At 34.1% G+C, this 23,714-nt stretch overlaps 1 protein-coding gene across 1 annotated transcript in view; it reads right to left on the reverse strand.

Moving 5' to 3' along the window:
* Positions 1-22,076: 22,076 nt before the first annotated feature.
* The window catches only part of DZIP1L (DAZ interacting zinc finger protein 1 like), a 57,999-nt gene continuing 56,361 nt past the window's right edge, over positions 22,077-23,714 (reverse strand). The window contains exon 16 of the mRNA XM_031959797.1: positions 22,077-22,465. Within this exon, the coding sequence (XP_031815657.1) occupies positions 22,271-22,465 (195 nt within the window). The 3' untranslated portion in view covers positions 22,077-22,270. The remainder of the gene's footprint in view (positions 22,466-23,714) is intronic.

Consider the following 23,714-nt stretch of genomic DNA (forward strand, 5'->3'; position numbering starts at 1 on the left):
AGTTCATTTGAAAGATGAAGAAATTGAGGCAAGCAGGATTAAATGACTTGTTCAGGGTCACACAGTTAGTAAGTATCTGTGGTCAGATTTGAACTTGTGAAGATGAGTCTTCTTGACTGCAGTCCCATATTCTACTTACTGAAATACCTAGTTGTCCAAAGCACTATATTAATGCTAATTATTGTTGTTCATGATGTTGTTATCATTGTTATTACTTTTATGGCCAAGAACAAGTCATTTATAAAAATCAAATTAGAATATTTCTGCTGCCTATCTTATGGCATAAGTGTCAGAAAAGTACTATATAAATGTGAATTTTTCTCATCTGTTTTGAATCAATTCCCATCTGACACACTTTAACATTCATCCAATAAAATGTAGATTTCTTCAGGACAGTAACTATTTAAAGAAATTGTCTTTGTGTTCCCCCCACCCCCTGCCATTGCTTATCAAAGTGCCTGGTACATAGTAGGTGCTTAATAAACACTTATTGAATAAATAAATAAGCAATATCACTTGATCCATAGGATGTCCTCTGAAGTATATGTGGCAAGTATCATTACTCTTATTTGACAGATGATAGGAAACTAGAAACAGAGATGTTTGACAGCTTTTATCAAAGCAAGTCAGTCAATAAGTCATGAAGAAAATCTAGTAGAATATTAACTCCTTAAGGAGAGGCACTATTTTTCATTTATGTCTTATAGTGTCTAGGGCCTATGATAGTGCTTTGCATATGGTAGATGTATCCAATTTAATATAATATAATACTATATTAATAATATTATAATAATTATAATAAAAATAATATAATATAATACAATAGAGATCCCATGGCTCCTGGCAAGATGAGGTACTGGACATTGAGGTCCTTTCTTGAGTTAAACTGCCAAGCATTCAAATTCTACTGCAGAAAGCATAACTTTAATGGCTGACCACATTGGTTGAATGCCAAATGTACATTTGTCTAAAAGACTATTTTACAAAGAACTCATACATAACAAATGCTCATATGAAGGTCAAAAGAAATGCTACAAGGACATTCAATATCTCTCCGAAGAATTTTGGAGTTAATTGTGTGACCCAGGAGACAGTGGCAAAAGACTGCCCAACAAAGTGTGCTCATATCAAGAAAAAAAAAAAAAGCACTGGAATCTATGATGAAAGTGGTAGTAGTGCAGTAGTAGTTTAACAAATTAAATTAAATTAACAATTAATTAAATTAACAATTAATTTAACAAAAGACAACAATCATCACATGGATCACAATCTTTCTGCTAGATCACATTACTTTCCCAACTCTACACATCTAACCCATGACACAACATTGCATTACAGAATTAATCTCTTTTTATATACTGACCCCCTTTCCAAACAAGAGGTGCCAAGTCAGAACAGAAATTAGTGGCCATTGGAGAATAACCTGATTGTTGAGAAGTTTCCTGGAAATATTGCTCCCTAAGTATTACTGGGCCGGAAAGATAGCTGGATTTTCAATCAGATGACCTAGATTCAAATCTTCCATTTACTCTTTCATTCACTACCTGTGGGACCTTTGCCAAATCACTCCATCAGTTTCTTCATCTGTAAAATGAAGGGATGGGGCTAGATTGTCTCTAAGGCCCCCTTTTCAGCTCCATGATTCCCTGATCAATTAGAAGTAACATGAATTTGAGGGCGGAGAGAAGACAGCATTTCTCAATTCATGAAAAAGCACATGACAAATCTAAAAAGGGAACAGGAAGGTTTTTGCATATCATGCTTTTAATAATAAAATAATTGGCTAAGAAATAGAAAGAATGAAAGATCACATTTATATTATTGTTTATTAACTTAAAATAGACTTCTTAAAACAAAATCTCTTTCAGACTAAGGGTGCTGGGACAATGAGGGTGGAAAGATGGTAATGAGGTTTTTTAAGTCAGGAATCCTGCTAGCATTTCCAAAGGCCCTGCTTTTCCTACTGCTATGAGCTGGTCAGAAACCTTCTTCCTTATTCTCCCAAAGATAGGAAAATGGAGCTGGGAATGACTTTTAAGATATTAAGTTCCTTAATCCTGAAGAAGACCTACTACACTCATGGCCTTAGCATATTCCACAACTTGAGAATAAGAAAAAGTGTGATCTTTCTAGTCTGAGTCAGGAAGCTCTGACTCTACCACTAACGAGCTGACTCACTAGTTAATCATTTAACTTGAACCTTAGTTTCTGAAATCTGTAAAATATGGAGCAGAATCAGAGTTAGGAGATCTAGGAGCTCCTTTTGAGTACTACCATTCTATGGTCTACCTTTTCTGGTTTTCTCCCTTTGAGGGCAAGTGCAAGTGAGCACATACAGATACTGACACACTTGCTCCCAGGATCATTCTTATTTGAACCTTATAACCTCATGCTTTTCAACTTCCTCATCCCTCTTGAAATCCCTCATTACCATGTCCTTGATGTTGACTACATTGATTTAATATTGGGAAGTCTGTGGCAGAACAGAAAATATTTTAAGAATATTGATCCAGAAACATAACTTTGGAGAAAATAAAATTTAGTATATGTTGTTTCTATTACAGGGAAATGGAAATATAATGGAGTTGCTTATAAATGCCAGGCCAGTAAATGATTATCCTGGAAATATAGCTACCTAAGAAATTTTAGGTCCAGTTTTATGACCCTGTAAAAGGATAGCTATGAGAAAACTTGGGAAATTTTTGATGAAGGTTCAGACTGCATGAGAGAAAGAATAAAGATCACAGGACTACTATACTGAGGAATCTCTAAAAACAGGAACAACTCGAGGATACTGACCCTGAAGGTGGGTCCCCAGTTGGAGGGCTTCCCTGAGCTTCATTTCATCACACTGTATCATTCATTCCATTTTCTACATCACAGTCGTGCAGAGAGGGGCTTCCCACAGAGAACTAAGTAAGGCTTACATCACCCTTAGAGCAGTCTGGCTTCCTTTTTCCTTCTCAAGTAAAGCAGCAGGTATGCAAATCACTTTGGTTTCAAGTCTTAGACTGGGCTGAGCTTTCCTTATTATCAAAACCCAAGCAGTTGGCACTTGTTGATGATAAAAAAAATAGCCTTGTTGATTTTGTTCTTCAAGCCACCTTGAATTCCCCAAAGAAGATTTTGAAAAGTAAAATATCAAACATATTAACCAAGTCAGAGTTTGCATACCTCACACTGTGTCCAAAGAAGGGATGGAGGTTACCATGGTAACTCTACTGATAGGAAGGAGCCCAATGGAAAGCTACACAAAATACCACACTAGGGACAAAGGAATATGCAGGGAGCAAAAAGCATTTTAAGGGGGTGGGTAGTTTACTAAAGTACTTGGGAGTAAAATCATGATTACAGAGGGAGCTAAAGAAACAGAAAAAGAAAGTCACCTGAATTCAAAGAAATAAGTGGTGGAAAATCAGGATTCTTGAGCAGACATTTCTAAAGCAAATTCTTATAGCTGGTGCAAAACAACTCTGAGATCAGGAACTTTCAACCAAATTGCTCATTGGTCATCAACACAAGAGCATTACAAGCTGAGATCTCAACAGAGAAGTCATTCTGATGAAGCCCCTATAGAGACTGACTACAACTGATTGGCTTACCCCAAAGTATAGTTAAAATGGTCTTGCTACTATATAGAAAAACAGTACTTGTGAATGTGTGTGTAGAAATGTTCAAATTCCACTGCCTAGTCATGATTGTAAGGAAATATTTTATAGTCAAATTTTTCAATGTATAGAAACCATGTTTTGAAATTGGGGGAAAAGTTACCCTTACATTTGGAGCACAAGTTTCTTGCATACTCCTCTCCCCAAACCTTCCCACTTAATTTAAGTATTTAGCATTCCTTTCTGTATCTGAAGTTTTTAATCAGAGATCTCACAAACTTGAGTTTTTTTATTTTGATAAGTACATTTTTATAGTTTTCTTTCTAATTTTATGTATCTTGTTCAGTATATTACATTGAACATTATATAAACATTATTGTGAGGTGTACATAAGTTTCACCAAGCTACCAAAGAGATCCATGAGACATGTATGAGACATACATACATTTTTATAAACCCTTTTTTCTATATTTCTATGCTCAGCAATGATTTTCTATTTAATATAAAGTAACTGAAAAAGCATGGAACATGGAGTCAGAAAACCTGGTTTACCAGCAATTCGATTTTGACTAAGCTACTTCATCTTTCTGTTTACTTATCTGGAAAGTGAGATTAACATACCTCATGGATTTGTTTGTGTTGAAATCACACTTTGATAAACTTTATAATGCTCTATCAATGTATATTATTGTTGTTAATGATACCTGCCAATCACATGAAGTATATAAATTGAAAGTTTAAAATTGTAGCAGAGCAGTTATTATATTTACTATTTCATTCCTCATATTCTATTTATTTCATCACTATGTTATGGAAATAAATTAAGCCTTTAGTAATTACTCTATAGAAAACTTTCCCTTTTGGTCCATTTTCATACTGGAATTTTGCTGTATTAAGGGGAAAATTGAATCTTGAACACTGGACAGAGAGAGATGGGATGAGCAAGGGACAGCTGATTGAGTACTGGGAGTCATCTCCACCAATAAGGTTTTCCTCCAGGAATATAGCTACACTGGACAGAACCAACACCAAGATCAAGGGACTAGAGTTTTTTCTTCCTTTCTGAGTTCTGCTTCAACCATATGTGTTTGGTTTAAAAATGACCATCCACAAATTACAAATCTCTTTCACTCATTTGCTTAAATGTGAGTTTTTCTTCCATTATTCCTTCCCTTCCTGGAAGAAGAACAAAAACAAGAGAAAAAAAAAGAACAAGTTGTAGAGGAACAAAAGGAAGAACAAGAACAAGACAACAGTGCCTGCTGAAACAAATACCCCAAGCAGAAAGTGGCAATAACTCCAGTAAAGATGTAAAATTTCTGAAAATTTAAAAACCATAAGGAAAAAATGTATATGGTTGATTGTTTATTGGGTTGACACCAATAATTGTCTTTTTTTTTTCTCCTGGGGAAGAAAATTTGGAGAGAAATTAAATATATGGAGTACTTTTGCAGTATTACTATTAAAGTCCTACAGTGAAACAAATAAAATTTTAGTATTAAGAAGACACAGAAGTTTCTTATACAAGAAGGTGAAAAAGAAAGATAAAAATTACCTCATCAAATACAGTGTTTTACATTAAGTACCTCATCTTGATTTCTGAAGCATCCCTATTTAGCTCTTTCTATTTCTTCTAAGTACTTCATTTCTATCATCTCAAATGAAGATTTTTCTCAAATAGAGGCAAACTGTAGCCTTCATACCCGTGTTAGTTCAATTTTTTTATTTGGATTATTTCCAACCCAGGGCATTTTCTTTTATATGGTGTAGAAGATGGAAGTAGGCAAAAGAGGAATCAGAGGTTGGGTTGTTCAAAGACCTTGCCTATCATGGGAGAAGGGTGAAGACAACATTTCTGTACCAAGAACTTGAAGATTTTCTATTCTCTGCAAGAATTTCCTTATTGTTAAACAGTAAAAATGTCAATTGTTTTGTAATCCAATTGTGAATCCATATATGCATGTACTTTGTATGTATGAAGCATTAAACTGTAATATTGGCTTTCATGTACCATTACATAGAGAAAAGTCCAGCCTAAGATTTTGAATTAACTAAGGGTACAAGATAAGAACAAACTAAGATCATAAGTTCACATTCTGTGCCCCCCATTGTGAGACAGGGACTATCTTTTAACTTTCTTTGTATCCCCAGAAGTTAGCAAGATGCTTGGCAAATCATAAAGGCTTAATACATGATTTATTGACTGGATGACTAAACACCAAATAAAGTTCTATCTAAGTTATCATTTTATGCCTCTTTCAGTCAATGCTACATATATTCAGAGAGAGTTGGAATGCATGAATCTCCATGTATGATTTAAGAAATATTCATAGTCTCATAATGAAGCTTACTGTGCTGAGATCTGATGAAATGAAATATTGTCATGGAATATGATTATATTTGTATTCTAGCCTTCACTATGTTGAGGTACTTCATTTGCCTAGATTTTTCTTCTCTCATTACTTGTAGATTTAAATATTCAGTAGGACAATTTATTATAACCAGAACCAAATGAGGAGAAAAAGAGACAAAATATCTTTCTTCCTGAACAAAGATAGCGTACTAACAATGCACTATCACTCATGGTTCAAGATAGTAACGGGTGGAAGGGTTTTCCCTCCCTTTCAGGAACAACCGATATGGTTACAATCAGGGGTCATGTAAATTCACAGTCATCAAGAACAAAATATCTTTTCTGTTGGAACCATTGCTCCATGGACCATGTTTCTGCCAGCTTACTGTATGTTTTCCCATTTCTGCTCCAAGAATCCAAATGGGTAAAGATCTAGCATTGAAACAATTGTGGGATATTGTTAAAAACCAAGACACTTTACAATTCCTGACACATATTAAGTGCTTTCAAAATGTGTCAACTGACTTAGTATAGATGGATCTCAATGTGATTTAGAAATTTCAAGGAATAAAAAATATGAGAGGAAAGATATAAAGGTTTTTGTTTGTTTTTAATTATTTTTGATGCTGTCCTCCACCCACTCCATCCCCCTAGGACAGGAAAACATTAGATAATTTTGGACAATCAAAAAATATAACCTTGGAGATTTAGGCCTTAAACATCATGTAGTGCTATTCTCAGGGCAGGTGAATTGTAGAGAGAGTAGAACACTTATCTGAAGCCAGGTATAAATACATATTCCTGATTCCAGACCTAATAATCTATCCACTGCAGTACTTAATTGCCCCCCAAACTAAGGAAGGGCATCTACTAAGGTGGATTTATCAGAAGAGGTTATATACATACCCATATTAATATACATACACATATTAATTAATAATAACAAGAACTGAAATGTGCATGTGCTTTAAAGTTTGCAAAGACATGTTTCTTAAACTATCTCATTTAAATTAGATAGCATTCCTAAGAAAGGTGCTAAAAATATTATTATAACCAGTTCTTAGATGAACACACTATGGTTGACAGATTAAATGAAATGTCCACATTCACATGATTTGATATCAGAAAAATCTGAAGGCCAACATTCTTTTTGCTAAACATTGCTGTTCTTGTCCAATTCAATAGTCTTCTCATTACAAAACTATTGGAGATGTGCTGTAATAAAAACAACAATAATTATCATTGTTGACTTTAAAAATAGTAATTAGTCCAAACAATTGAGGTTTTACCCTTTCTCTACAGCCAAAGAGGAGGCTCAGAGTTGTCAAAAAAAAAAAAAAAAAAAAAAAAAAACTAGAAAATCATAGTGTGGTCAGCAGGGAGAAATAGCCAGAAGCCAAGAAAAGTTCAGAAACTTATTTTCCTCCTCTCCTGCTTACATTCAGATGTGCCACAGAACAAAACGACAAGAGGACATTCCATTATTCATGCCAGTTTACATTTGCATGAAAAGTGATAACAAAAAATGGCTGTTACTGGAATCCCAATTGTATCTGCTGTGAGCTGCCTGGCATTATCTAAACTGTTTAGAATCTTACTCAAATCTTTGCAGAAAGAGGAAAATTCATACTGGATTAGGCTTTTGTTCTTTTGTATTTTTCTCACAAGGGAAGCTGAATTTGTTTACTAATGCCACAACAAATAGAATTCTGTACAAGGGGATTGCCAAGACACCTGTCTCTGCATTGAAACCTGATTAAAAGCAAGTTTTGCCCACTTTATGCTCTCATGAGTCTTCCTAGTGTTCAGAGTTGTTTGGCCCTTTGTGACTCAACAATTTATCTGGCAGGAAGACTCTATTCTCATGTCTTCTCTTTATTATCAACACATAACACAACAAGGGTACTAACTACCTTTTATGTAGCCAGCAGGACCTGTTTTACAACAAAGCTCAAGAGGCAGTTGCTTTGTGATATGATTTAATAGGAACAGAAAGCACCCCCCCTCCAGGTCCAAAATATCTTCTCCATGCTTAACATTCTATCACTAGAGATGTATTCCTTTGAATTATTAAGGAATAGTCAATATTCCCAAGAGAGGTCTAAAAATTTTTTTAAAACATTGATAACTTGGTGTGAATAATTTCCAATATGAAAACTAGTTGTCACTGAATAATAAGACCAAAAGCATGTTCAATTTAATAGAAGGAAGGAGGGCCTTTAAATTAACAAGGAAGATAAGCATACTTGTGTAAGGGACTCCAAGTGGGAAGCCCTGGGTAGCCCAAGTGCCAATAGTAAAACACATTTAGGACTATGGGGAAGGTGGTGATTTGCATTGGACCTTGAGGGACAACAATATTTATGATTCTAAAATCATAGATTTGGAATTAGAAGGGATCCAGAATAATCCCAGATGAGGACACTGAAGCTGAGAGAGATTAAATCATTGCCCAAAGTTGCCCATGTAGATGAGCTACATGGGAAAGAAAAAGAAGGGCTTTGCAAGGAGGGGGAATTGCTAGAGCAAAGACACTGATGTAGGCCTAAGAATGCAGACTAAATATAAGAAAACCAACCCAAATGAAGAAAAATTCTAGGAAGTTGGGAAATATAAGGAAGTATGTAAATAAGGGTAAGAGATTACATTTTATGGTGTTTGAAGCTCCTGACTACAATGTCAAGAACACACAATTAGGATATTTTCTTGTAATCCAGAATTCCCTTTGTCTCTGTCTCTCTTTATCTCTTTCTCTATCTCTAAGTGTGTCTCTCTATGTGTCTCTGTCTGTCTGTTTCTCTCTGTCTCTGTCTCTGTCTCTTATCTGTGTGTTTCTTTCTCTTTTTGTTTCTGTGCATGTTTCTGTCTCTGTGTCTGTCTCTTTCTCACACATACATGCATACATACACATATAGACACACACACATACACATACACTATGGTCAACAATGGCCATATTAGTGAAAATTCAGCTTCATTTACCATCCTTAGGTAGGCATTCCTGCACAACCCTAACATAGATCTCAGCAAGAATATCACATTCAATGATACTTATCAATTTATCATTATCCCATGCAACACTATATTTTAGTACCCAATCATTAGGCCATAGAAACTTCTTTGTTATATAATATCCTATATAACAATTATTCTCAATTTATTCATCTGTAAGGGGAGAATATAGCTTCACCAGCTCACAGAATTATTATAAAGATAATATTTTGCAATGTTGAAATGATTAAAATGTTTTTGTAATGGAAATTGTATCAATATAAAAGAGAATAGAAAAAGCCAAGACTAAAAGAGAGCCTACAATTTTGCCACTCTGACTCAATAGACTTTCGAGCTGGCTGATAAGAGCTGAGTCCAGGAGTAGTCTCTACTTGAGCTTAAGTAGAGACTTAAGCTTGAGCTTAAGTCTAAGCTTCAGAAGTTGTGCAGCTTGAGGGAGGAGACTTTACCACCCAGACTTTGCCCTGGATCAGAATACTTTGGGAATACTGAAAGCCTGCAGGTCCCTAGACTATCCCTGGGATCCTGGAATAACACAGCACTCAATATTCCCAAGAAAAAATCTACAAGATCAGCTCAGGTCTTTTATCCCAAAGTAAGGCAGAATAAGACCTAACATCAAGTCAGGAAATGAGTTGGAAGAATGAGCAAACAAAAAAGAATCTTCTTCCCTCGTAATAAGTTATTATACCTTCAAGGATGCTCAAGTCAGAAACACAAAAGAACAGAATGACTCTAAAACATCTAGAAGCAATACATCAACTTGATCAAACCTTATCTAAAAGTCTTGGAAGAGGTAAAATTAGAGTTTTTAAATGAGTTTAAGACATTTTCATAAATGAGAGACTTTGAGGAAAAACTTGGAAAAGAAATAATACACATAGAAGAAAGAATTGGAAAGGGAATTAACAGTCTTACATAAAATGTTACAGAAACCTTTCACAAGCAACAAACTCCCTGAAAACTAGAATGGACCAAATAAAAGTCAATGACTTCATGAGACACCAAGAATTATTAAAATCAAAAGGTTAAAAATAGAGGAAAATATAAAGTATTTCATAACAAAAAATTACTGACACTGAAAATTGATCAAGAAAAAAAAACCTAAGAATCTTTGAATTATCTGAAAATCATGAACAAAACAAAAGTCTAGACTTTATATTTCAGGAAATCTTAAAAAAAAAAAAAAAAACAGCCAAGATCTCTTAGAACTAAAGGGGAAAGGAGAAGTAGAAAGTATCCACATATCATCTGCTGAAAGAAATCCTAAAATGTAAACAGTTAAGAACATCATAGTCAAATCCAGACTTTCTCAAATTACTGTCAGCATTCAAAAAGAAAGAAAAAATAATAAATAATAATCAGGATTTAAAGGAACAGAAAACTTAGAACAAGACATTTCAGAAGGTAAAGAATATGGACTGATAGCCAAGAATAACTTACCCAGGAAAGCTGAATATGATGCTACCTCAGGAATAAATAGACCTTTAATGAAATAGAACTTTTTCTAGGATTCCTGATTTTAAAAAAAAAGACCAGAGCTGTGGAGAAACTTTGAAGTAGAAATAAAAGTATAAAGTACAGGAAATGATGAGATCACAAGAAAAGTGAATAGAGCTATTAATCAATTGAATGCGGTACCTTTTCCAAGGACAGTTATTCCCAACACTCAAAATCTAGACTATTTCTCTCAAAGTCCAAGGGAAGGTGGTAGTCAAGGTGTTAATGGTGGAAATGGAATTTCATGGCATATATTGCCTCCTATCTCTTCCTCAAAGTTCCCTTTTGCTTGAGATAGCCTGCCTGTCCTGTGGGTGAAATTTGATCAGCAATTCATTGGGATGACTTTTTCCAGGATTCTTTTATTCTTTTTATTGATATCCCCAAAGCCTAGCAAAGTGTTTTTACATTAGTACATCCTTAAATAGTAGCAACTGAATAAGACACAAGAACATACATTGCAGGGAAAATAATTCAATGAAACCATGTTGGGAAAAAGGGAGCACATACAATTATGTACACTGATACTCTGCAAACATTCTACCCACTTGAAGGTTGTTTGAAGCCACTGTTTTTGAAAAGACAAGAGGAATCCAGTTTTTTTGCTATACTGAGTTTGATCACTTATAACTGAATGGACACAGAACTATCAAACTTGATGAAAGAAAGGAAAGATATTAGTTTATATTTTCACTATACTGAGGCAGCACTGCTATTGTGTTCTGTATTTCTAAGTGTTTTCCTTCTTTTGTATGGCAGTAGGTACTGTTGAAGTCAACTTTTTTTGAAAATACATTATGTATGGCATTCTTGACTTAAGGATAGCTCAGGTATTTGAGACTGTATTGCCCAATTATCCCATAATTCAGACAAAATTCATGCCACTGGGAAATTTATCTGAGATTATTCTGTACCTTAGAAACAATGGAAGCTATCCATCTTATAAATGACTTTTGATACTACTCCCTACACAGTAGGCACTAGAAATGAAATATAAAGATCTTAAAACCTAATGTGAAAGAATAAGATGTATATATAAATAATAGTGAATTAAAATGAGAATCAGAAATGGAATACAAGTACAAGTAAGACATGACAAATGCCTATAATCCTTGATACTGGGGAGGCTGAGGTTCATAGGTTGCTTAGTATGTTATAGTATGGCTAAAGCTAATTAAGTCATCCATTTTAAGTCTGGTTTCAATATGGTGAGCCCCCAAAAGAGGGGAACCACCATCTTGACTAAGCATGAGCAAATTAGCTCAGGTCAAAAACCTAGAAAATCAAAGTTTCCATGATAATCAGAAGTGAGATTCAATCTAGAATACAAGTAGGTCAATCAACAGGTAAGATACAAAATCTAAAAGGAAGATAGCTATCAAGACATCTAAACATCTATAAGCATGTCTGTCAGTATTATAAGACAAAGGAAATTAAACCAATGACTAATGAATAAAAAATACTATGTTACCCCAAGAAATCATGAAAATACACTTGATTGTTCCCAAATGGTTCAAAAGAAAAATAAAACTATTGAAATAAATAAGTTAAAGAAAAACAAACGTTGTAATATATGGCTACCACAGTACAAATTATTGATAGAATAGAAACTTGAATTTTTTTTAATGAGAATAAAATTATATAGAAGTGAAGGTTTAATCTAGAATAAAAGAACTAAAAGCATTAGCCTTAAAACTATGTGTGTTCTCCATATTAAATAAAGCACACTGATTTTGAAATCAGGAGGCACAAAGACAAGTTAAGGATTATAGACGTCTCAAAAGAGCTTAAGTCAAAAAGGCGAATATCATAATGCAAGACACAATACAAGAATACAAAAATAATACAAGATAATTTCTTGTAACTGATAAATATAGATAACAAAGTACCACTTCCAGGAGAATAAACAAAACTTATACTTCAAACTCCAAGACACATATTGGCTAAATTGAACAATTCCAAAGGCAAACAACAACTAAATAGACTTTCAGATATAAAGGGAAGAAAATGTGAATAATATGAGATTAATCTATACTCACCAGAAACCACTAAATGGAACAGGATAATGTATTCCAAGATGCAACCCCAAAGAGTTTATTCTATAAACTTGAATCTAATCAACATTGACAAAAGATGTGCATTTAATGCAAGAGTGATATTTGAAATTTTCCTATAAAAAATAAGTATGGAAAAAAGTGAATAGACTGCTCAATTTTCAAACAACCAAACAGTAGAAAGAAGAAACAATCACAACTATTAAGGAAGATACATGCAACAAAGTTAATTCATCTCTAGAAATTATAAAAGGAGGAAAAAACTTTTAAAAGAATGACATATTTGGAGCTTTAAAAAGAAACAACAGATGACCTTTTAGATATTTCTCTCTAAAAGCATACAAAATGATCAAGTGGAAAGTAAACATAAATAAAATAAGTAGTGGCACAACAGGCCTGAGTTATCATTGACTAAACCTCACAATCTCTTTCCCCAGAAAAATCAATGCATTTTGTGAAATCAAACTACAGCAAAGGAAAATGCATAAAAGGAAAGAAGGAAAGTTGAAGGTAGAGGAGCAAAATGTGATTTACCTAATCAAATTTGTAAACAGTGGAGGGGAAAATAATAAATAACTTCTGGAACCTCTCAGCAAGAAGAGGAGCTACAGGAAAACTGACTAGAAAGTAGAGAAGTATTGAGACAGAAAGAAAGAGGGAAATCTGAGTCGATGTTAGGAGAGTGAGCTGAAGAATATTCCTATGGGAGGAGAGATATAGGTATATATCTAGTGTTGCTCTTATATAAGTATACACACTTATATAAATGAACACAATATAATTTAAGTATAAAATATTGTTTCACAAGAAGAAGATGAAGCACAAAAAATTCAATCCATAAAAAAAAAAATCAATACTAGAGACACAAATGAAGGATAATTTCAATCTAATTCTCATAACTTTTGGTACAAATTAACTAATTCAATAAAATGAAAGAGTGATAGATTAGTTACAAAGCCAAATCCCACAATATTTTACTTAACCCCCCAAAAATCTGAAAAGCAAAGACATTCACACATATAAATGAGAGACTAAAAGAAAACTTACTATGTATAGGAATGAGTTTTAAAAAGCAAGGGCCAAAATCATGCCATGATAAAATAACAACAAAGAAAAATTCACAAATTATAAGTCAATATAAATATTAAAGTTGTATGCTCCAAATATCACAATATTTGAATTTATAAAGGAAAAATTAACTGAATTTAGACATAGAAAACAACCTAATAGTAGGAGACCTGAAAGCAATAGGAAAGTGAGCTACCAACAAAGTCAGTGCCAAAGCAGTGTACCCTCCCAATGTGACTAAAGACTACACAAAGATACATGTAAGCTTGCAATATTGGTTCCAGAGATTGCCACCAGAGTTCACATAAGATATCCCCAAAGTAGCCAGAAAGGCCCAGGAGGACCTTGAAAATGTTTGACAGTGAGCTAAGACTAGTGATATGCTTTAGTCCCACTTGAGAAAATCCGAGGCCCAGTGCTCTGAGGTCCCAAACACCCTGTCCCAAGAAGTCAGAAATGATTCAGAAAATTCAGTACTGTTTCCCTCAGAAACTCAGGAGAGTGCTAACTCCAGCAGGTAAAGATCAGCACGGGAAACTAAGTGATTTAGGAAAATACAATCAGGGATTACCACTCTATCCAAAAGCACAGAAGGAATAAAATAATTCCAGAGAATCCTGGTTAATTAAAGCTGATATAGAATGAAATAAACAGAACCAGAAGAATAATTTATACAAATAAAGCACTATTTTAAAGAAAAATAGAATTTAAAGACTTTAAAACTTTTATAAATAGAAGAATCAACTATGTTTCCAGAGTCCCTATGATAAATCAGGTTATCCATCTAACATAGACATAATGATAAGGTCCACAAAGAAACACACATAGTCTCTATATGGGTTCATTTTAATAGATAATTTATTTGTTACAAGGATTTTTTTCTTTTCCTTCTTCAATTTCCTTCTTAATGTGAGGGAAGAGAATTTAACAGTAATGGGAGGGGGGGGATATTGAACTACTTTTAAGTGCACAGAAGAGAACAAAATAAGTTCAAGTCTTCATCTAATCAGATATCCCAAGAGGCAAAGCCAGTAGCAGTAAAAGGATATGAACCAGCCTTCTGACTCCAAATCAGTGTTTTTGGCACTAATACATACCAACTAGTTGGTCAGTAAAAGTTTAAGTAAGAGACTTTAGCTGATGCCATGTTCTGTACTCCAGTACATGACATAATTCTTGACACATAAACACTAAATAAATACTTCTTGATTAATAAGCTGATCAATTGATAAAGAAAGAAGTTCAAAAAAAGGTATTATATGTTTTTCCCTTGATATAGACTATTGCCATGCAAATACAGAAGGAAAATGGTTTGGGAAAATAATCAGTTATCATCCCTGAATCTCAATTTCATCATTTGTAATATGAAGGACTTGTAATATGAAGATGGTTTCTGAAATGTCTTCCTCCTCTAAATCTGTAGCCCTATTATCCTATGGAAGGATGTTATTAACGCTAGAACAGATGGTCAAATCTTCTTTCCACCTACTATTAAAAGGAAGAAAAAATAGTCCCCTCTTTACATAAAAATTTTCTCGGATCAAAGCCTGTCTAGAGGCCCTAGAATGTGCTAGATGGCTTTTTAAAATCACTTCTGGCCCTGGCATTCTCAGAAAGGTTTTCAAGATAACTGAAGGGCAGTCAGTCCTCCAGCTGCATCTTTTTGTCGTACTTCAGCATCCCACTGTAGGACCATAGTCAGTAGCCGCTTTCCCATTACTTAGGGATGGGCTCTGATCGAGGCTTAGTGCTCTAGGGAACAAAGGCCTGAAGGAACAGAAGTCTTAAGAAAGCCAATTTCTGTCAATGTAAGAGAAAATAAAAAGCTTTCTAATAAAGATATAATCTGTGTATGAACTACTTTCTGAGTGGCCCTGTCAGTGAAGGTGTTCAGATAGACTTATCAGAGAGATGATAAAAAGAATTTTTTATACTGGGGGTGTAGCTGGACTAGAAATATATCTAAGTTTCTTTGCAAGAACATTCAGTTATTGTGAAGATTTTGTTTTTTGAGATTTTTTTTTTAAATGGTTTAAAATATTCACTTCTTAGGTAACAGCGCCATCGTGTGGCTATTTCATTTTACTTTCTATCATATCCTCACAACAATGATTCCAGTACTTTGAAAATTTAAAACACAATAATAATATATTTTAACTCCCTACTTCCCTTTTATTCTGGAAGCTAAAACCACCACGCCTGAAAAACTTCACACTTTAACTTTCTCCACTCTTCATAACAGTGAAGGAATATTTCTTATGAAAAAATTTATTCATATTTCTCTGCTCAAAAATCTTCAGTGTCTTCCTGTTTTCTGAGTAAAGTTCAAGCAACTTTGCCTGTTATGCCTTTAAGCTTTATTTAATATCACTACCTTCCACGAATTCTATTTCCTCATCAGATTTGTATGCTTTCCGTTCACAAAATACTGTATGCATCATACATTTCTATGCTTTTATTCATGCTATTATCTATGCTTACAATGTCCTCCCTTCTCTTTACCAGTGGAAGTCCTTGAAAGCACAAAACAAAAGCCACCACCTCCAAGAAATCTACTTGAATGCTTCTAGTAAATAATAACTTTTCCTCAAATTATCCCCCAGTATTTTTTATATCTTCAATGTACTTTTGTAATATTTTGTATTATTGTATATATTAGTTATTTTTATTTGTATCATAATACCCTAGAGTGGAATAATAGACTGGAAAATGCATGAAAGCAAGCAAGTATATTTTATCTGTGCTTCATAGGTCCCCCAATCCCTAGCATTTAGATATTTAATAAATCTTGGTGGAATGAATGAATGAATGAATGACCATGAGTTACTTCAATTTTTTACAACTTAGTACTCTACTGAAGTAAAAGAATGAGTAAAAATTTTACAGGTTATTTATCTTTCATACAAAACTACATTCCAAATCCTTAAATTGTATCCATAATTCTTTTTGATTTTGCAACAAAAGGACCACTATCAATCAGAAGAAAGACCATATATGTAAGGATGATTCATATCAAAGTCATTTCCCTACTGGGAAAATAAATCAAAGTCCAAAGTAGGTCAGTAGCATCATCTTCATAGAGTAGGAGAATACTTGACTTCCCTCCTATAATTAGTTATGTTACTTTTTTCCAATTTGGTTGGAAAAAAATAAATCTTCATAAGTCATAATAGCTGGTTTTTATATACTATACTTTTATATAATAGTATATAAATATATATATACTACTTTATTTGGTCTTCCCAAAAAATGTATAAAATTAATATACAGTTATTATTATTCTTATTTTCTAAAATGAGGCTTGGAGAGGTTAATTTATTTGATCATATATAGCAAGTATCAGAAGCAGCATTTAAACCCTCATTCCACGTCTCCCATTCTCTCTTCTCTATCCTATTACTTCTGATTGATCATTGGAAGAATCAGGATTTGAATTTATATGTCTAGTCCACAGACCTGCTAAAATCTCATCTTTTACAGGAAACTTTCCCAATCCCTTCTAACTCAAGTCCCTTCTCTCTCTCTTCATTATTTATTTCTCCTGAACATACTTTATTATTTTCTCCCACTTTATATTGTAATCTCCTTGAGGAACAGAGATTGCTTCTTATGGTATACCCAGAGTTTAACATGGTGATTGGTACATAGTATATACTTAATTAGTGTTTACTGACTTTCCTGCATCTATTACCACTTAATGTGGCTTGATGGTGTTAATCAGTTGCAACTATAGTTCCTTGAGAAATACTAGTGGGATCCTGTGCCTTCAGCATCTCTGCTCCCTAAAAAACTCTCGGCAACCAGAAGTTTCAGGACACATGCATTTCTGCATTAATAGGAGAGGTTCTTTTTTTTTTTTAATTTATTTAATAGCCTTTTATTTACAGCTTATATGCATGGGTAACTTTACAGCATTAACAATTGCCAAACCTCTTGTTCCAATTTTTCACCTCTTACCCCCCCCACCCCCTGCCCTGGATGGCAGGATGACCAGTAGATGTTAAATACATTGAAATATAAATTAGATACACTATAAGTATACATGACCAAAACGTTATTTTGCTGTACAAAAAGAATCAGACTCTGAAATCTTGTACAATTAGCTTGTGAAGGAAATCAAAAATGCAGGTGGGCATAAATATAGGGATTGGGAATTCAATGTAATGGTTTTTAGTCATCTCCCAGAGTTCTTTCTCTGGGCGTAGCTGGTTCAGTTCATTACTGCTCCATTGGAAATGATTTGGTTGATCTCGTTGCTGAGGATGGCCTGGTCCATCAGAACTGGTCATCATATAATATTGTTGTTAAAGTATATAATGATCAATGAGAGATTCTTAATCAGACCTCCACATACCCCCAAAAAATTAGACCCCCCCAAAATCATTTAAGTCTCTGTTCACAATTCTATTTTTATTTTTCTATTTTAAAAGGCTGCTTTTAAATATTTCAGAAGAAGCAAGAAGCAAGATACAAATAGAAGCAAGAAGCAATTTGAAGCAAGAAGACAAATATAGCAATTTACTTCTGGTCCCTGCCAGTTCCTGTTGCATCCAAAACTTCCTGAATCTCAAGATAAACTAACACAGCTGTGAGAGTTCCTCATGAAATTTAGTCATAAAGGGATAAAATTCCTTGATTTCTATTTTCCTTACAGGTGTACAATTTATGCATTGTTTTTAAACATGGAACCTGAGTTCAGTTATAAGAAAACTGTGTACAGATTTTAAGTGATTAAAATTGTTTATATGTTAGCCATTCCTATGAATTAGACCTAGATAATATGACCCAAAGAAAGAGCATTGATTTTGGAATCAGAGATCACAGGTTCACATGCTGATTCTATTTACTACCTGTTTAATTTGGGAGAAGATATAATTTCTTTGAGCTTTAGTTCTTTATATGTAAATGGGAGAGTAAGACAAAATTATCTCCGAGGTCTCTTCCAGCTCTAAATCTATGATCCTATTATACTATGAGTTAATACCACCTAAATTGTTAATTCAATTCTTCTAACCGTGAGTTATTACTGAAGCTGTTGAATCTGTAAGCCTGAAGTTAAAAAATAGTGGTAGATGTCACCCCATGTATATTAATGAAAGAGTTTTACAGGGGCAGGGCTGAGTCATTCCCCATTTTAAGTATTTTGTGGGTCAGAAATGTCTCCAAACCATAGCTCATAAGCTCCCACTGAGGGATTTTACTTTTTACCAGTCAACCTCATCCTCTCTCTGACCTTTCTACACTGATTTTATGAGGAAAATAGATAATTTGTTTTCTTACGCACCGAATCATGAAATTTTAGAGCCAGAGAGGGACCTTAAAGGTCATCTAGTCTTTGAACATAGCAGGTAATAAATATTTGTTGAATTTATTCCATTCTAACTTTCTGCAGTAACCCAGAGTGCTTAGAGTTTCAAGGGCTTAGGTTCCTTTGAAACAACCTTCTACTGGAATCTTCCATACTAATGTAACAGAATATATTCCTTCCTCCTTAGAATGGGAATCACCATTTCTAATGACCACATGGAAGCTTGGGAGGAAAGGTGGATGTTTTCTTGATATGTATAACATGCCTGAGAGACTTGAAATGTTGATGGGATTTAGAGAATTGGATACTAACCTGATGACTCAATGGATGTAGAAAAGCAACTACTAATTTTTCTTTTCCTTTAATCATGTAAAGGATGAGTATTATTTAGAGTTACTATTCAAGAGTTATATGGGGGAAGGAGCAAGTAGCCTGTCTCCCACTCAATTTCCATCTGACATGGCTGGGTTTATTAAGGAACCAAAGAATTTTCGCATTAAGGAATACAAGAATGGGGAATTTAATTCTGCTGATTGGAGGTTGGGATTCTCTAGCACTGAGCCTCATTCACAAATCACAATCAATATCTAAGTACAGAACAGGGAATGGTTCAGGACTCCATCCCCTCCGAGTCCCACCCAACAGTGTCTTTTTGATAGTGTAGAATCTTCTATATTTGGAATTGCCCATGTTGGACATATCTGAATATCTGTTAAATATCTTTAACATCAGCCCTTGCTAGGGTCTCCCTATCTTTAACATCATAAGTCAGTCATATGTTCCTAAGTAAAACCTTTTTCACCCTATAGAACTTATTGTTCTCAGCTCAATCAACAAACTTTCCTGGATTCATGATAATATCGAATCCAAGTACCCCCACTATGAGGGATAACAGCTTGGCAAAACTGGCTGAATCAAGTACCATCAAGGATGGTGTCATCCACAATCCTTCTTCTTCCTGCTTTGAAAGCAATAACATCCAGATTTCCAATGATTTCCCTGTTCACCCTTTTCTTTTCCCCATCAATCACCAAAAAGTCTCTAGTTGGACCTTTAGCCTTGCAATATGTGGCTTTAAAATCTTCCTGTAATAAAGTTCTATTGCTTTTATGATTTCTGAGACTCTTTTGTGAGAACTTCCTAAGCACCAAAATGGCTGTCATGGACTAAAATACCTCCCCATTTTACAGAAAAGGAAAAGAATTAAGTGATTTTAACGGTCATCACACAGTTAGATAGTGTCAGAGTCAAGATGAAAACTCATGTCTCTTAACTCTAAAGTATTTCTTTTGAATCATTTAATAGAATGTTTTGAACCTTGGGGTTTTTTTTGGGGGGGGGGTGTGGAGATAAATATATAAATTATATACCCGAATGATACAAAATACCTGAATAAAAATTTAAAAATTTAAATATTATACTTTGTAAATATGTCAAAACTTAGATTATTTCTAAATTCTTCTTCCATATATTTTTTTGAGTCATATCTGTATAATCAAAACCAACTAACTATAGTAAGCATGAACTAATGATTTTGAACCTGTTTTTAAGGAAAAATTATTCCAATTTTGTTGTTGTTTGGTTGTTTTATTTGTTTTTAAATTTTTATGATCCCATTTGGAGTTTTCTTAGCAAAGATGTTGTAGTTACTTGTCATTTCTTTCTCAGGATTTTACAACTGAGGAAACTGAGGCAAACTGGGTTAAGTGACTTACCTAGGGTCACACAGCTAGTCAGTGTCTGATAACAAATTGGCTCTCACAAAAATAAGTTTTTTTGACTCCCGGTTCACTGTTCTATCTACTGAACCTCCTAGATGCCCATAAATGGGCAAAATGCCAATCCTGGATTATCTAAGGACATTGTATTATCCAGTCCATTGAAAACATCAGTATTTAACCCTGAATCTCTGAAGTCCCAAGTTTCTGCATTTTGGGAAAATTCAACAAGAACTTTCTCAGATTGCAAGTTTGATTTGAAACTTCCAAACACACATTTTAGAGACAAGTGAGAAATACTAGCTCAATATGAGAACTATAAGAAGACTGAAAAGATGTGATAACTTTATCTTCAACTTTAAACTTCAACTTTATGTTGTGATAACAAAGTGATAATAAACTTCAACTTTAAAAAAATAGCCTAAAGTTGAAAAAAAAACTCTTTACAGAGAATAAAATAATGTAATGTATTTCAAAGTATTTGGGAGAGGGAAGAATATCATTAAAAAAAAAAAAAAAGAAAAAAAAGTAAAGCATTAAAATGTTATTGCTTATACCAGTCCTTAAAGTGACTCAAAAACACATACAAAAAGTATATTTATGAACCTAAAATATAATGATGGATACCTTTAAGAACAAAGTTCATCAGAAATTCTCTTTTCCAGTAATCTTTAGAAATGCTAATATGCATTGTGGAGGGCATACGGTTTCTGCCATTCTTTAATACTTCTCTTTCTCTCTGACTCTGTATGTGTGTCTTTCTCTATGTGTATGTATCTCTCTGCCCCTGTGTATGTATGTCTCTGTCTGTCTCTGTCTGTCTCTGCCTCTGTCTCTCAGCCTCCTGTTTCTGTCATCTTCTTCGCTCCTCCCTCTTTCCCTCCCTCCTTTTTTCCATCCCTCTCCCCCTCCCTATATATATATATATATATATAGAGAGAGAGAGAGAGAGAGAGAGAGAGAGAGAGAGAGAGAGAGATTTTCTCTGCCATTTGATCTGAGGAGGATATAGCCTAAGCATTCTCCTACAGGTAGAGTATACATATAATAGGTTGAAAAAGTACTATAGGAGCAGAGAGAAGGTAGTCATCTAAATGCATTTTATATGCTCTTGTTCTATACTTTTTCCTCCAAAAGGGAAGAGTGATAATAAGACCTGAACATAATCACAGTGACTAAGCTTAACTCTGGACATTTGAGAAAATGCATTTCCCACCTTTCCTTGATCAAATTGAGTAACTATGAGTGTGGATAACATATTGACTGGTTCTATTCTATGGGAAATTGTATTTCCCCCTTTTCTTTTTTAATCTGTCATAAAGAACGGGTTTGCTAAGGATGGGAGATGGAAGAGACATATTCAGACATGAGTTCAGAAAAAAAAATTCCATTAGATTATAATGGACAGATGTCTTTCTTTTAATTAGTTGTAATTCTAATGCTGAGCACAATGCCTGATACATAACAGGTATTTAATAAATGTTTATTGGATTGAATTAGAGAGGAAATGGAGGTGATAATATAAAGAAAGATGCCAACTAAACGGGTAAGATGTAAGATGTGTGAAATGGGTACTCCTAGTTGCCCTTGGGAAGTTGTCAATGGGACAGCACCATCTCCCTGACAAGCTGGAGGCATGTCCGTGCAAATCACCAGCCCGCAACCCTGGGGCTACTTGAACTCCAGACACTGGTGCTCTGGGAATCTGTGGAGACCCTGCCACGCTTCTCAACTGGTTGAGACCAGGACAAATTCTGTGGCTGTTTTTTCTTCTCATTCATATCTAAATCCTGAAGAATTTCTTCCAACGAGGAGATATCTAAGTCACTGTCATCTTCAGAAAACTGTAGTAATAAAAGGAAAGAACAATTTTACAAATGAGAAAATAAGCAGTCAGGGTATATACTGCATCTGGATTAAAATTAAATCAAAGTACTTATTTAGGTAGAAAATGATAAGAAGGAAGGAACATTTTTTCCTTTTCCTCAGATGCCATTCAGTTTAAAAACTATTCCTGAAATCTTGTATTATACTTTGTAATCTAATAACTGTCCTGCTAATAATAATAATAGCTAGCATTTATATTGAATTTTAAGGTTTGTAAAGAAACTTACATGCTATTATTTCCTTTGATACACACAAGAAGTAAATGCTATGATAACCCCCATTTTACAGATGAAGAAACTGAAGTCAAAATAAGCTAAGTCACTTGTCCAGGGTTACACAACTAATTAAAAAAAAAAAAAAAACCTACTCATAATAAAAGGGGGGGGAAAAAAAAAAAACACCCACAACCATAAGTACTTCTATTATATCATTGACTCCTTATTTGAGAAAATGGTCTAAGGTCATTTCTCCTGACATTTGCCAGATAATCTGAATGAATATCTTAAGTATTCATTTGCTTTTATCTTTAAAAGTAGCTACTCTTTCACTCTTTTTCCTCCCAATAATAACCTACATAATGAATATCCATTTGGGCCTAAATGGCTTTATAATATCTGGCACATTGTAAAGATCATTTGTTGGGTTTTTTAGTCATTTCAGTTGTATCTGATCTCTCATTACTCCATTTGGGGTTTTCTTGGTAAAAATACTAGAGTGGTTTGCCATTTCTTTCTCCAGCTCATTTTCCAATGAGGAAGTTGAAGCAAACAGGATTAAGTGACTTGCTTAGGGACACAACCTAATGTCTGAGGCCAGATTTGAACTCAAGTTTTCCTGTCTCCATCCAGGACTGACATTTTATGTGCTGTGCCCAAAACATCTACTAGGTGTTTAATAAGTATTAATTAAAAAAAAAATAAGTATTGATAGATTGATCTACATCCCCCTTTTTAGTTAACTTTGAATAAATCACTCTTGTATTCTTATTCTATCCAACAAATTAGTGAACCAAAGAGTAGATTAGGAAATCTCTAAAATATTCATTTGCTTTTATCCCTAAAACTGGATAGTCTTCCATTCTTTTTTTTTTTTTCCTCCAATAATAATCTTACTGATGAGTATCTACTTGGGCCTAAATGACAACTAGACAGTCTTCCATTTTTTTTTTTCCTCCAATAATAATCTTACTGATGAGTATCCATTTGG

The sequence above is a fragment of the Sarcophilus harrisii genome, chromosome 3 (assembly GCF_902635505.1).
Source record: "Sarcophilus harrisii chromosome 3, mSarHar1.11, whole genome shotgun sequence".
Classification (NCBI taxonomy): Eukaryota; Metazoa; Chordata; class Mammalia; order Dasyuromorphia; family Dasyuridae; genus Sarcophilus; species Sarcophilus harrisii.